Raw genomic sequence first — 14666 nt, forward strand, 5'->3', positions numbered from 1 at the left:
ATGGTACAGCCACACCGGACACAAATTTGCGTAGAGATTACATACAAAGTCAATGCAAAGACGGGTTTAGATGCCACTTTGCTCTGGACGGAACGTTGGACGTGTTTGCACGGCGCGTTTGGAGCGTCGGTGCGTTTGGGGTATCAGATGCCTCTACGCTTGAGTTGAAAATATTGAACTTTAGGTGCAAAATCGCGTGACGCTGTTCCAATCAGCGATGACATTCCCCCACGACTTTATTGATTTGATGACGTCTGGGGGGAACCGCCACCTGCTCTGACTCCAACCCCGCCGGAAGATGGAGGAGAAAATAATCTGTGTGGTGTGTCATTATCCAGAGTTACACGATATGACGTGTGTACTCTACAGAGACCGGAAAAAAAGGAGCAGGCTTGGGTGAAAGTCTCTGAGGAGACAGGTTTTAAAAGTAAGTTCTGTAAATATTCGTTTCCAGCTGGATTTGCCTGCTCGGGTCATCACTGAGTCCGACTGTGTTTTCCTCAGTGAAGTTTTGAGCCTGATAGAGAGGAGGGAGGAGCAGGGCAGGGGCAGAGCCAGGGAAAAGATAGAAGTTTTATGCGGTTCTCTCTTTCCTCGACCCCTTCAATATTCCCAGGGAGACCTCCGGGAACATGGGTCGGGGGGTCAAGGAAGAGATCGCAGGGAACAGCCAGGCAGAGCCGATGGATTACCAGGGAGAGGCATCAGGCCTTGATTGTGATCTCTAAAGCTTTCACACACTCTCCTGTCATGCTTTTGAAACTACATCTTATTGTTTTTCAGATAAATGAGTGGGCTCTCTAGTCTGCCTGCACAGTGATGCACGTCAGCCCCTCAGCTTGCCAAAATAGTCCAGCTTCCAGACTTGGGCGTACATGCGGCCCGTTACAGGCATGATACTCATTTAAATTTGCAAATTCGCGTCCGGTGTGGCCGTGGCATTAAACTGCAGGTTATAATATAATGAAGATACTTTGATATATATTAAAAAAACAAAATCAGGATGACTTCCCCATGACTTCTTCTGTGTTTGAGCAGCTGTTGTAAACTGGATATCCACTGACACGTTCAGCTGAAGGTCTTCAGTTTACAGGGTCACTCTTTAAACTGGAACACCTGGAGCTGACAGAGACACATTCACACCATCAGACACAAAAAAGACCACCTCAAGTTGCTCCACCAGTCAGAGCTGTTCAGCTTGGAGGCCAGGTTTACCCCTTCCCCTTGGCCCTCAAAACAGATGGCTAAGGGGAAGGGGTAGACGAAGGGGTAGATGAAGAAAAAAGGTAAAGAGTGACAATTGGGACTGGCCTCATCCCTCACTGACTCTATCCTTGCTCATTCCTCCTTACCGCTACCTCTTTTCTTCATACATCTCTACCTAAAACACTACTTAACCCTTTCCCCTTGGCCCCCACTTTCACCTCCACACCTTGACCCTTTTTCATCCTACGCTGTCTTGACCCTACTCATTCATCCCTACGTCCACCTCTACTAATCCTTCTCTAACTAAATCTCGACTCAACCCTACCTACCTCAAACCCCTACCCAACCCCCTCTAACTGGACCCCTACTCATTTTCCCTTAACACTACCTCCATACTTCCCATCTCTCCCTACCTTAACTTCTTTTCATTCCTCCCTTTCTCAACCCCTGGATTTACTAAATGAAATTCCTGAACCTTATTGCATTATTATTGTATGGTTTTGTTTGTGCAATTAAGTTTTTCTTGCCTGCTAAGTGAATAAACCAGTGGTGATGTATTACCTGTTTTGACCCAGTGATGCTGCAGGATCACATGATGACACATCTTTTTTTGTACTTCTTTTCCAGCTCATTAATTTCTTGTTCTTGTTTCTTTTTTAAGTCGTCCATTTCTTCTTTCAGATGTTTTTCTTTGCTTCTTGAGAGGTCCTGTAACAGGTCGTACTGTTTCCCGTGCCGCCCCTCAGCCTCACACATTTGTCTCTGATGAATTTGCTTCAATTCACACATTTCCTCCATGTGTTTCTCAACCAGGGCATCAAAGTCTTTTGTATACATCTGTCTGAAATCGTTGAGTTCTTCCGCCTGTTTTCTGGCCTCCTCTTCATACTTTCTCTTCATCTCCTCCATTTGTTGCTTATAGCTCTCCTCCAGCTGTCTTCTCTCCTTCTCCTCCTGTTCTCGTCGGTCGAGATCTGCTTTCCTTCTTTCCTTGTCCAGTTTTTCTCTTTCCTTTTCAAATTCTTTCTGAAGCTTTTTCATTTTTCTTTGCTCTGCATCCCGTTTCTGTTCATTTTCTTTGCTTCTGTTTTCCCACCATTCATTTTTCTCTCTCTCCCAGTCTTCCAGTTGTTTTTCAATCTCTTTCCTGCTCTGCTCCAACTTTTTGTCAATGGTTTCTTTTTCCTCTGATTCTGACCTGATTTTTTCTTCCAGAGTTTCAAGTTTTTGCTCCCACTCCAGTTGTTGACGTTCATCCTGTCTTTTCTTCATCTGATCCTCCTTTTCTCTTGTTTCCCGCTCTTTCCTTCTCTCTTTGCGCTCTCTGTTCATTTTTTCCTCCATCTCTTTGAGCTGTTTGACTCTCTCCTGCTCACTTTCTTCCCTCTGTTGCTTCATTCTTTTCCTCATTTCGTCCATTTCTTCCTCGTGCTTTCGCTGGAGTTCCCCCTTCTGTTTCTGCATTTCTTCTTCTTTATCTTTCAGGATCTTTTCCACCTCCCTCTGTATCGCTGCCTCTGCCTCTTGAAACATATCAGATGTGTAGCAGTTGCCCCCGTTTTCAGTCAGCATTCTGTTGGACTTTGTCAGTAACTCTCTGACTTGTAAACGGTCTGTCTGGTTCTTGTTGTTGAGCACCTGGTATCTCCCTCCACAGTCGTGTATCAGCTTTTTCAAGAAGACATCAGCTTCTTCGATGTACCCCTCAATGGACCCATCGAGATCGTCTCCCCTAGAGAATATGATGATGATAAAATCTGCAGCATTCTTGCCAAAATACTTTTTGATCAGTTCCACAGAGTCCTTCTCCTCCTGTGTAAGACGCCCGATCTGCAGCACTAGAAGGAAGACGTGAGGTCCAGGAGCCAACATGCTGATGCATTTCACGAGCTCCTGTTGAATGTCCTCGCTGGAGAGATTTGTGTCAAACAAACCAGGAGTGTCAACCACAGCGACAGGCCAACCGTCAGCTTCTGTGGTTTCTTTTTTGCAGAACGTGGTCACAGACCTTGAGCTTGAAGTGGACTTAAAATGTTCCTTACCCAGAATGGTGTTTCCAGTTGCACTTTTCCCATTGCCAGTCTTTCCAATCAGCACCATCCTGAGACACTCCCTGCTTCTGATTTCATGAGCACCTCCCCCCTCTCTCTGATTCCCAGCCTGCAGCTCAGCTTTAAGTCTTATGACCATCTCCATCTGCGCCTTGGTGAACAGGTCCTTGGTGAAACACCAGGACCTTACCATTGTCATCTTTTCCACCATATACAACAGTTCTGGGATCTGCTGCTGGTCTTTAATGTTCAGAAGGAATGATCTCCCCCTGCAGCTCTGAAGGAGCTCCTGGACATCTCTGGTCTCTTTGATAAAGTTGACAACAGCTGGATCTGTAGGATCTGACTCTACAGTGAACAGGATCATGGTGAAGTCATTGACTTGAGAGCTGAAGGTGTCCTGGATGATCTTTAACTCTTCCTTGTCTTCATCAGTGAGAGGACCCACAGGGAGGACCAGGATGAAGGCATGGACCCCCTCAGGATCACAGAGGGAGACACACCTGAGTGATTCCTCCATCACTGTCTCCAGAGGTTTTCCACACAGAGCAGGAAGCTCCACCAGAGAAACCCAACGTCCACACACCTCTCCCTGATGTTGAACACACTCTGATGAGCTGGAGGCTGAATGAAGACCTGTCTGACCTAAAATGGCCTCTGCTGCTGAAGTCTTCCCTGATCCTCTGCTCCCACACAGGACCAGGTTTAGAGCTGGTTTCATGTGTTCAGGCTTCAGACGGATTAAAGCCTCAGTGAGGGTGAGGAAGGCTCCTCTGTTCTCATCAACAAGACTTTCAATCTGTGTCATAAGAGAACTGTGGTTATCCTCAGACATGCTGTAGAGTCGTCCTCCACAGTCTTTGAGTAGTCGTCTAAAAGAGTCTTCTGGCTGACCGTCTTCAGGTGAGCTGATGACCACTGAGTGTTTGAAAGCATCTTGACCAAACAGACTGAGGATGAACTTCAGTGTTTGTCTGTTCTCTTCACTGAACTCAGACGGTTTCACTAACAGCAGCAGAACATTTGGTCCTGGAGGACAAAGACTCACAGCGTTCCTCATCTCTCTTCTGAGCTTCTCCACAGACAGAGTGAAAACATCTGGAGGTTTTAACACTTTTAAAAGTTTTCCTCTCCACTCTCCTGTGTCCAACATTTGTTTGCCTGTAATCATCTTTGGTAAGTGATGTGACCAATGTTGTTCTTTTTGAGTAATGAGGTCACCAAGCTTTGTTAATTTATCCTCGTTTTTCCCCAGCAGCAGAATTCTGACTGTAACACAAATGGAGAGACATCAAGTCACATATCAGAGAAAATTTAATCTGTACAGCTAGCTACCTCATTTAAATGGTCATCTTAGAGTGAAGAGACAGTGTTTAATTTATCAAGTTTAACACCTTTAACCTGTTTCTCTCATTCTGCAAGAATAAAGTAGTGGATGGCATTTACTGAGGGCATCTTGATATTTTAATTTAAAACTCTACATGTCAACCATATTTTTTGAATGTAACAATGGTTCAGGTTATTTTTTTCAGCTCATCACAAAGATGAAAAAGACAGAATCCAAATTACTGTTACTGTTGTATTCACAGTCTTTACACAAACCTCAATATGTTTTATTTCTAGTATGTACTGCATTGTCACTTTTACTTGAGCTCAACTTATTTCTTTTCCATATTTCATTCAAACTTTATGCATCTACAACAAGAGGTGAACATGAGAAAAGGGTTTCAGTGTCGGTGTCAGTAGAGCCATAAACTCCCTCTAACTTGATGTCAGTCAGCTCTCTTTCACTCTCATCATGTTAAGACGACACTCAGAGACATTAACACGTTTTTTATAGTTTACTTACTTTCTCCAGGAGATGAAGTTGTCGCTCTATCATAACTGGCACGCAGACCTGTAAAAAGGGACACATTAATGTTCGGCCTCATGTGTTGATCGTCAATATCGGTTTGTGTCAGAACCGTTAAAACACTCTTATGGAAACAGATCTTTGTCTTACCAGCATAAGTAACAGCATGTAGGATATCAGGCTTTGTTTTCTCTGGTTGTGTGATTTGTATTTCAGCAGTAGGATCCATGAACAGATGGCAGCTGACATGTTCTCTATCGTTCTCCTTCACGATTTGATCCAAACATGTCAACAGCTCTGGAAGTTCAAGGTTTGTCTTCTCCAAACATCTGTCCCTACACTCTCTGATCATGGTATTGATGGGTACATACCTTTTAAAGATACTTGAGCTGTGTTTTCTGGATGATGATGTCAGTATCAGTGAATGATCAAATGATCGTTCACTGAAGCGTCTAAGGACTCTGCAGAGTCTCAGTTTTTGCACCATACTGAAGTCTTCAGACTGTAGAACCAGCAGGAACACATGAGGTCCAGGATCAGAGAGTCTCACACAGTCTGTCACATGTTCTGTCAGTTTGTCTCCAGAGATGTAGGGACTCAGTAGATCTGGAGTGTTGATGAGAACTACGTCTTTCTCCTTTATCCGTCCTCTGACCTTCAAACATTTGTCTGGTTCTTCCTCAGTGTTGAACTCAGTCCGTCTCAGTATAAAGTTTCCCACTGATCTCCTCTCAGACCAGCTGTTTCCCAGCAGAACAACCCTCAGCTCAGACACTGGGAAAGATGGGGATTTGACAAAGACTAACTTGTGTTAATGTTTTATTCATGACTCAATTCATTTTTGACATGTAGGTTTCATTATCTACTACAAAGTGTTCCTCACAAATACTTGAAACACAGATTTTCTCATGAAGCTGGATTAAAGTTTGACTCACTCTGAGGTGGCAACCATTCCATGCTGTTTCTGTGCCTCTTAGGGAGCAGATCATCTATGATTGGAGAAACACAGATGAATATTATCACAGACAAACACAGACTTTATTACGGTTAGTAGTAAAGATATCAACATTAATCTGTTTGTTATTATGATATATGACATGTAGAGCTGAAAATGTCAGTGTATTATAAACAGTTTCATCAACATTCAGTGTTCCAGGTCTGTTTTCTGGGCCTGTCTGTTTGAACATGTGAATAAGAAGCTCTTCTTCCTGTTGTCTGTATAATATATAAACAGAGAGAAAAGTGTTACCTGTTCCAGTTAGCCAACTGAACTCACCTGTTGCTGCAGTCGCCATGACGTCACTCTGCTGTAAACATCAGAGACTGATTCAACTGCAGAAGAATGGCAGGGTTAGAGAGTTAGAGGGAGGAAACAGAATTTTCCAAATTTTTTTTCCCAACAAAATAAAATGTTTTAGATTAGTGCGCAGCTCAGTTTGGTTACCGAGGATGCAAACTCTTATTTGGGTATTTTTCTGTCTCATGTTTGATGTTTATGCTGGCTTCATGTCTCTGTATGGATTGGTGTCATGTATCCTGTTCAATATTTGTATAAATAGCTAAACACTTGATGTCATGAACTTTATTTCTGCAGCTGCCTGTTTTGGCAAGGAAAACCTGCACGTTTTCTTGGTTTTATAATGGTTTAATTAAAAATGTTACGATCCTTAGTGGCAGACAATTATGGCTAATGGTTTATATCAGTAATTTGACATTTTTTCCCTTTTTTCCAAAATACAGTCCTAAAAGACATAGCAATTAAAAAGTTAAAACTAAGTTCTGGAAAAAAAAAAACTAAAGTTGACATGGAGTTTCTGTTCCAGGAAACTTTCCCCTTGGACTTAGGATCAGACTTTGTCCACTTATTTTCTCACCAAAGCATGGGCCTCTAGACTGCTGATATGATAAATGCACACTGTATTTTATTCTATCCACTGGTGGGGTTACTGAGTCTAACGTAAGGCTTTTTTTGGTGATACAGGATGTCAGGGATGTCAAAAATAATTTTAGAGCCAGGAAAAGTAAAAAGAAATAACTGGGGTAGGTAGATCTATCTCTTGTTAGAAAAGTCACAAAGTTATGAGGCAGAGGAAATCAAATTAAAAAAAAATTCGAATGATTTTTAACAGTAACGAGCGAATATCAAATAGCTCTTTTGCTTGAACTGACATCCCTTTTATAAAGCACCTTAAAAACAACCACAGCTGAAACAGCTTAACACCCCATGTTTCCTCATGTTTGTTTTCTTATATGTCCTGAAAGGGATGTAACTGAAAAGAAATTTCCCCCTCAATAAAGGTATTCTGACTCTGAAACAATTGTGAAATTGTTCTTAAAAACAATTTAACAACAACAATTTAAGAACAGTAAACAGTACTTCCCCAAAACTAAAAACCATAAAACACTAAAATATAAGTAGATTCTTAAGACAGTTAAAAGCCAAAGAATAATTAAAGCTGCAAGCAGCATTAGACGGGTCCTCGGGCTCCTGCCGGTTTTGCCCTACTATCATGGTATTGGCCCCACTGTGTCCAACAGAATAAGACGAACATTTTGGTGGTGGTTTCATCTCTCTAGGACATTCCTAGCCCCAGTTAGGGCTATTTTGCTGTGCATAGGTGGAAGTGAGCCTAATGGCTCTGAGAGAATATTATGGGATGCCAGGGAGTCAGTTGATACCATGGCAACGTATCCTCTGCTATGCTGAAGAGAAATAGCCAACTTCCTGTCTGGGAAAGGTCAGGGTGTCAGCAAGTAATTTGTTCGTCTCAATAAGATGAACATTTTGATGTTGGTTTGATTTCTCTAGGACATTCCTACTGGCTGCTATGGCTGTTTTAATGTGTCAGAATGTGGACAGAGGGAATATTATGGGATGTTTGGTATTATATTGAAGAGTTTGATGCTTGAAATGTTTGTACTGATTTTGGTGAGTTTTTGAGCATGTTCAGGGGGTCTAATAAGCACTTTAATGGAGGAGAGAGTCAATGTTGCCTCTGCTGAGTCATGTGACCAGCTGTGTGGAACCCCTAATCAGTGTGTGACATCATCACAGAAGTGCAGGAGGATCAAATTCCCCAAAGGACAAACTTCTCATCCTGTAGGCCAGAATGTTGACCTAATCTGTGTAAAAATATGATTTTCTTGAAGAGCGTTTTGTGAGGAATCCAACCATGTGAACTTTAAAGCTGTGCCACTTTTACTTTTTTGTCTAGAGGCCCAACTGCTTCACTGAAGCTCCTCTCCCATCTGTTAACATTGCGTGGTCGGCGACTTTGAGGGCTCGCCATTCGAAAACCGGGCCCGAAACAACGAATTCCCCCACAACTTTTGTAGAACAAGGTCTGGTCTGTCATGTGAGCCAATTTTCATGCCGGTACCATTTTTGGTTATTGACAAGTTAATGTTTGTAGAGAGGCTTAAATTTCAGAAAACTCTTATTTTGGCGGGCAAATTGCTGGCTTCCTGTTGGAGCTACGCAAAAATACCTCCTATATTTTTTGTGCGTCTCAATGAGACGAATGTTTTGGTGTTGGTTTCATCTCTCTACCACACTCCTGGCCCGAGCTAGAGCCATTTTTGTGTGTTTTTGAGTGGTCTTTAGAGGTTATTTGGCTCTAGAGAGATTATTATGGGATGTCGGGTTTTATTTTTTGTATTTTATAAAATTTTTTGGCAGTCACAATGTGTGTGCCAATTTTGGTGAGTTTTTGAATATGTTAAGTGGACCTAATAAGCGTTCAAAGCGCGTGTGGAATAATAATAATAATTAAAGCTGCAAGCAGCGTTAGACGGGTCCTCGGGACTCATGCCGGTTTTACCCCCCACTGTGTCCAACAGAATAAGACGAACATTTTGGTGGTGGTTTCATCTCTCTAGGACATTCCTAGCCCCAGTTAGGGCTGTTGTGCTGTGCATAGGTGGAAGTGAGCCTAATGGCTCTGAGATAATATTATGGGATGTCAGGGAGTCAGTTGATACCATGGCAACGTATCCTCTGCTATGCTGAAGAGAAATAGCCAACTTCCTGTCTGGGAAAGGTCAGGGTGTCGGCAAGTGATTTGTTCGTCTTAATGAGATGGACATTTTGATGTTGGTTTGATCTCTCTAGGACATTCCTACTGGCTGCTATGGCTGTTTTAATGTGTCAGAATGTGGACAGAGGGAATATTATGGGATGTTTGGTATTATATTGAAGAGTTTGATGCTTGAGATGTGTGTGCTGATTTTGGTGAGTTTTTGAGCATGTTCAGGGGTCTAATAAGCACTTTAATGGAGGAGAGAGTCATTGTTGCCTCTGCTGAGTCATGTGACCAGCTGTGTGGAACTACTAATCAGTGTGTGACATCATCACAGAAGTGCAGGAGGATGAGATTCCCAAAGGGGACAAACTTCTCATCCTGTAGGCCAGAATGTTGACCGAATCTGTGTAAAAATATGATTTTCTTGAAGAGCGTTTTGTGAGGAATCCAACCATGTGAACTTTAAAGCTGTGCCACTTTTACTTTTTTGTCTAGAGGCCCAACTGCTTCACTGAAGCTCCTCTCCCATCTGTTAACATTGCTTGGTCGGCGACTTTGAGGGCTCGCCATTCGAAAACCGGGCCAGAAACAACAACTTCCCCTACAACTTTTGTAGAACAGGGTCTGGTCTGTCATGTGAGCCAATTTTCATGCCGGTACCATTTTTGGTTATTGACAAGTTAATGTTTGTAGAGAGGCTTAAATTTCAGAAAACTCTTATTTTGGCGGGCAAATTGCCGGCTTCCTGTTGGAGCTACGCGAAAATACCTCCTATATTTTTTGTGCGTCTCAATGAGACGAACGTTTTGATGTTGGTTTCATGTGTCTACGACATTCCTGGCACGAGCTAGAGGCATTTTTGTGTGTTTTTGTCTGTTTTTTAGAGGTTTTTTGGCTGTAGAGAGATTATTATGGGATGGCGGTGGTCATATTTGGTATCAAACATAAATTTTGGGCGCCCATAATGTGTGTGCCAAATTTGGTGAGTTTTTGAATATGTTAAGTGGACCTAATAAGCGATTTACTGGAGTGCGGAATAATAATAATAATTAAAGCTGCAAGCAGCGTTAGACGGGTCCTCGGACTCCTGCCGGTTTTCCCTCCAATGTGTCCATCAAAATAAGACGAACATTTTGGCGTTAATTTCATCTCTCTACGACATTCCTAGCCCCAGTTAGGGCTGTTTTGGTGTGCATAGGGTGAAAGTGAGCCTAATGGCTCTGAGAGAATATTATGGGATGTCTGGGAGTCAGTTGATACCATGGCAACGTATCCTCTGCTGTGCTGAATGACATCACCTGCTGCATGCTTGGAATTCTAATTAGCGTGACAGAACCCCAAACAGAGTGGAGACTGAGAGTTTATCAGGCATGTAATGTAAAGAAGTCCTCACAGAGTCCACAATTTTATCCCAATCTGTGTCAAAAATATCATGTTTGATAGAAGATCTTGTCAGGAATCCATTTTTGGCATTTTTAAAGCTGTACGAGTTATACTTTTTTGTCTAGAAGCCCAAATGCGTCACAAAAACGCTGGAAAAGCGCTGGAAAAGTGCTAGAAATTGATTTTTTACTTTAGAGAAATGGCCGAACTACTTGTCCTGTAGGCCACAATGTTGGCTTAATGTGTGTAAAAATATCATATGGTTGTAGGGAATTTTGTCAGGAATCCAATCATGTAATTTTTAAAGCTCTATGACTTTTAGTTTTTTGTCTAGAGGCCCAAATGCGGCACTAGTAGAAGTACAATTAGTGAGTGTTTTGACCTGAAATCTGTTCTCCTCATCTGCTAACATGGAGAAATCCTGAATTGGCCAAAAGCGGTCGGCGACTTTGAGGGCTCGCCATTCGAAAACCGGGCCCGAAACAACAACTTCCTTCACAACTTTTGTAGAGCAGGGTCTGGTCTGTCATGTGTAATAGTCTCAAACCTGTACCATTTTTGGTTTCAGAGGAGAAATTTTTTGCAGAAAGGGTTAAAAAAATTTTTTTTTTATTTTGTGAGGCAAATAGCCGGCTTCCTGTTGGAGATAGGTCCAGGGTAGCAGCGCATGATTTTTGCGTCTCGATGACACGAACGTTTTGGTGTTGGTTTCATCTCTCTACGACATTCATAGCCCGAGCTAGGGCCCTTAGCGTGTGCCTAGGTGGCGCTACAGAGCTTATTATGGGATGTCGGGGGTTAATTTTTTTATTTTCTAAAATTTTCGGAGCTACACAATATGTGTGCCAATTTTGGTGAGTTTTTGAGCAAGTTTAGGGGTTCAAATTAGACGAAACGCGTAGGGCGGAATAATAATAAGAAAGAAACGCAGCAGGAACAATAGTGTCCTCCGCCTTCGGCGGAGGACACCTTCTAGCCCTGCTAGAAGGTGCCCTCCGCTCAGGCCGAGGACCCTAATTAAAGCTGCAAGCAGCGTTAGACGGGTCCTCGGGGCTCATGCCGGTTTTGCCCTACTATCATGGTTTTGGCCCCACTGTGTCCAACAGAATAAGAACATTTTGGTGGTGGTTTCATCTCTCTACGACATTCCTAGCCCCAGTTAGGGCTATTTTGCTGTGCATAGGTGGAAGTGAGCCTAATGGCTCTGAGAGAATATTATGGGATGTCAGGGTGTCAGTTGATACCATGGCAACGTATCCTGTGCTATGCTGAAGAGAAATAGCCAACTTCCTGTCTGGGAAAGGTCAGGGTGTCAGCAAGTAATTTGTTCATCTTAATGAGATGAACATTTTGATGTTGGTTTGATCTCTCTAGGACATTCCTACTGGCTGATATGGCTGTTTTAATGTGTCAGAATGTGGACAGAGGGAATATTATGGGATGTTTGGTATTATATTGAAGAGTTTGATGCTTGAAATGTGTGTGCTGATTTTGGTGAGTTTTTGAGCATGTTCAGGGGTCTAATAAGCACTTTAATGGAGGAGAGAGTCATTGTTTCCTCTGCTGAGTCATGTGACCAGCTGTGTGGAGCTCCTAATCAGTGGGTGACATCATCACAGAAGTGCAGGAGGATGAGATTCCCAAAGGGGACAAACTTCTCATCCTGTAGGCCAGAATGTTGACCGAATCTGTGTAAAAATATGATTTTCTTGAAGAGCGTTTTGTGAGGAATCCAACCATGTCATTTTTAAAGCTGTGCGACTTTTACTTTTTTGTCTAGAGGCCCAACTGCTTCACTGAAGCTCCTCTCCCATCTGTTAACATTGCGAAGTCGGCGACTTTGAGGGCTCGCCATTCGAAAACCGGGCCAGAAACAACGAATTCCCCCACAACTTTTGTAGAACAGGGTCTGGTCTGTCATGTGAACCAATTTTCATGCCGGTACCATTTTTGGTTATTGACAAGTTAATGTTTGTAGAGAGGCTTAAATTTCAGAAAACTCTTATTTTGGCGGGCAAATTGCCGGCTTCCTGTTGGAGCTACGCGAAAATACCTCCTATATTTTTTGTGCGTCTCGATGAGCTGAACGTTTTGGTGTTGGTTTCATCTCTCTGCGACATTCCTGGCCTGAGCTAGGGCCGTTGAAGTGTGTTTTTTGGGTTTTTTGGCTCTATGGAGATTATTATGGGATGTCGGGGGTCATGTTTGGTATCAAATCGCAATTTCACGCGATCCTGATATGCGTGCCAATTTTGGTGAGTTTTTGAATATGTTTAGGGGGTGTAATTTGCGTTCTCGGGGCGGGTGGTATAATAAGAAAAAAAAAGAAACGCAGCAGGAACAATAGTGCCCTCGGCCTTCGGCCGAGGGCACCTTCTAGCCCTGCTAGAAGGTGCCCTGGCTCAGGCCGAGGACCCTAATTAAAGCTGCAAGCAGCATTAGACGGGTCCTCGGGCTCCTGCCGGTTTTCCCTCCAATGTGTCCATCAAAATAAGACGAACATTTCGGCGTTGGTTTCATCTCTCTACGACATTCCTAGCCCCAGTTAGGGCTGTTTTGGTGTGCATAGGGTGAAAGTGAGCCTAATGGCTCTGAGAGAATATTATGGGATGTCTGGGAGTCAGTTGATACCATGGCAACGTATCCTCTGCTGTGCTGAATGACATCACCAGCCACATGCTTGGAGTTCTAATTAGCGTGACAGAACCCCAAACAGAGTGGAGACTGAGAGTTTATCAGGCATGTAATGTAAAGAAGTCCTCACAGAGTCCACAATTTTATCCCAATCTGTGTCAAAAATATCATATTTGATAGAAGAGCTTGTCAGGAATCCATTTTTGGCATTTTTAAAGCTGTACGAGTTATACTTTTTTGTCTAGAAGCCCAAATGCGTAACAAAAACGCTGTAAAAGCGCTGGAAAAGTGCTAGAAATGGATTTTTTACTTTAGAGAAATGGCCGAACTACTTGTCCTGTAGGCCACAATGTTGGCTTAATCTGTGTAAAAATATCATATGGTTGTAGACAATTTTGTCAGGAATCCAACCATGTAATCTTTAAAGCTCTATGACTTGTAGTTTTTTGTCTAGAGGCCCAAATGCGGCACTAGTAGAATGTGTGTTTTGACCTGAAATCTTTTCTCCTCATCTGCTAACATGGAGAAATCCTGAATCGGCCAAAAGTGGTCGGCGGCTTTGAGGGCTCGCCATTCGAAAACCGGGCCAGAAACAACAACTTCCTTCACAACTTTTGTAGAGCAGGGTCTAGTCTGTCATGTGATGGTATTTTCAAGCATGTGCCATTTTTGGTTTCAGAGGAGAAAATTTTTGCAGAAAGGGAAAAAATGCAGAAAACTCTTATTTTGAAAGGCAAAATAGCCGGCTTCCTGTTGGAGATAGGTCCAGGGTAGCAGCGTATGATTTTTGTGTCTCATTGAGCTGAAAATTTTGGTGTTGGTTTCATCTCTCTACGACATTCCTAGTGGCGGCTAGGGCCGTTTTTGTGTGTTTTTGTGTATTTTTTTTTTAGGTTTTTTGGTTCTCTAGAGAGTATTATGGGATGTCAGGGGTCATGTTTGGTATTTTCTCGAATTTTTTGGCGATCCTGATGTGTGTGCCGATTTTGGTGAGTTTTCGAGCATGTTTAGGGGGTCAAATTAGCGTTCATTGACGGTGTGGAATAATAAGAAAAAAAAAAAAGAAACGGACGAAATACAATAGTGCCCTCGGCCTTCGGCCGAGGGCACTTTCTAGCTTGCTAGAAAGTGCCCTCTTCCGTAGGCCGAGGACCCTAATTAAAGCTGCAAGCAGCGTTAGACGGGTCCTCGGGCTCCTGCCGGTTTTCCCTCCAATGTGTCCAACAAAATGAGACGAACATTTCGGTGTTTGTTTCATCTCTCTACGACATTCCTAGCCCCAGTTAGGGCTGCTTTGGTGTTCATAGGGTGGAAGTGAGTCTAATGGCTCTGAGAGAATATTATGGGATGTCGGGGAGTCAGTTGATACCATGGCAACGTATCCTCTGCTGTGCTGAATGACATGAGCAGCTGCATGTGTGGAGTTCTAATTAGCGTGACAGAACCCCAAACAGAGTGGAGACTGAGAGTTTATCAGCCATCTAATGTAAAGAAATCCTCACAGAGTCCACAATTTTA

The 14666-nt window shown here is 42.9% G+C and overlaps 1 protein-coding gene across 1 annotated transcript; it reads right to left on the reverse strand.

Annotated features, from left to right (window-relative positions):
- Nucleotides 1-565: 565 nt before the first annotated feature.
- On the reverse strand, nt 566-3996 carry LOC141790607 (GTPase IMAP family member 8-like). Its single transcript, XM_074670605.1, has 2 exons — nt 1768-3996; nt 566-1122 (listed from the first exon to the last, which is right to left on the reverse strand). The coding sequence occupies exon 1, from the start codon at nt 3976-3978 to the stop codon at nt 1795-1797; it is 2184 nt and encodes a 727-aa protein (XP_074526706.1). The 5' UTR covers nt 3979-3996; the 3' UTR covers nt 566-1122; nt 1768-1794.
- Between the last annotated feature and the right edge of the window lie 10670 nt (nt 3997-14666).

This window comes from Halichoeres trimaculatus, unplaced genomic scaffold (genome assembly GCF_033239565.1).
Source record: "Halichoeres trimaculatus isolate MK-OKI-2021-1 unplaced genomic scaffold, fHalTri1.1 fHalTri1_scaffold_5, whole genome shotgun sequence".
Taxonomy (NCBI): domain Eukaryota; kingdom Metazoa; phylum Chordata; class Actinopteri; order Labriformes; family Labridae; genus Halichoeres; species Halichoeres trimaculatus.

Bases quoted from the DNA above. Each gene is read 5' to 3' on its own strand.
- LOC141790607 (XM_074670605.1), bottom strand. From the start codon at position 3,978: ATGAAACCAGCTCTAAACCTGGTCCTGTGTGGGAGCAGAGGATCAGGG.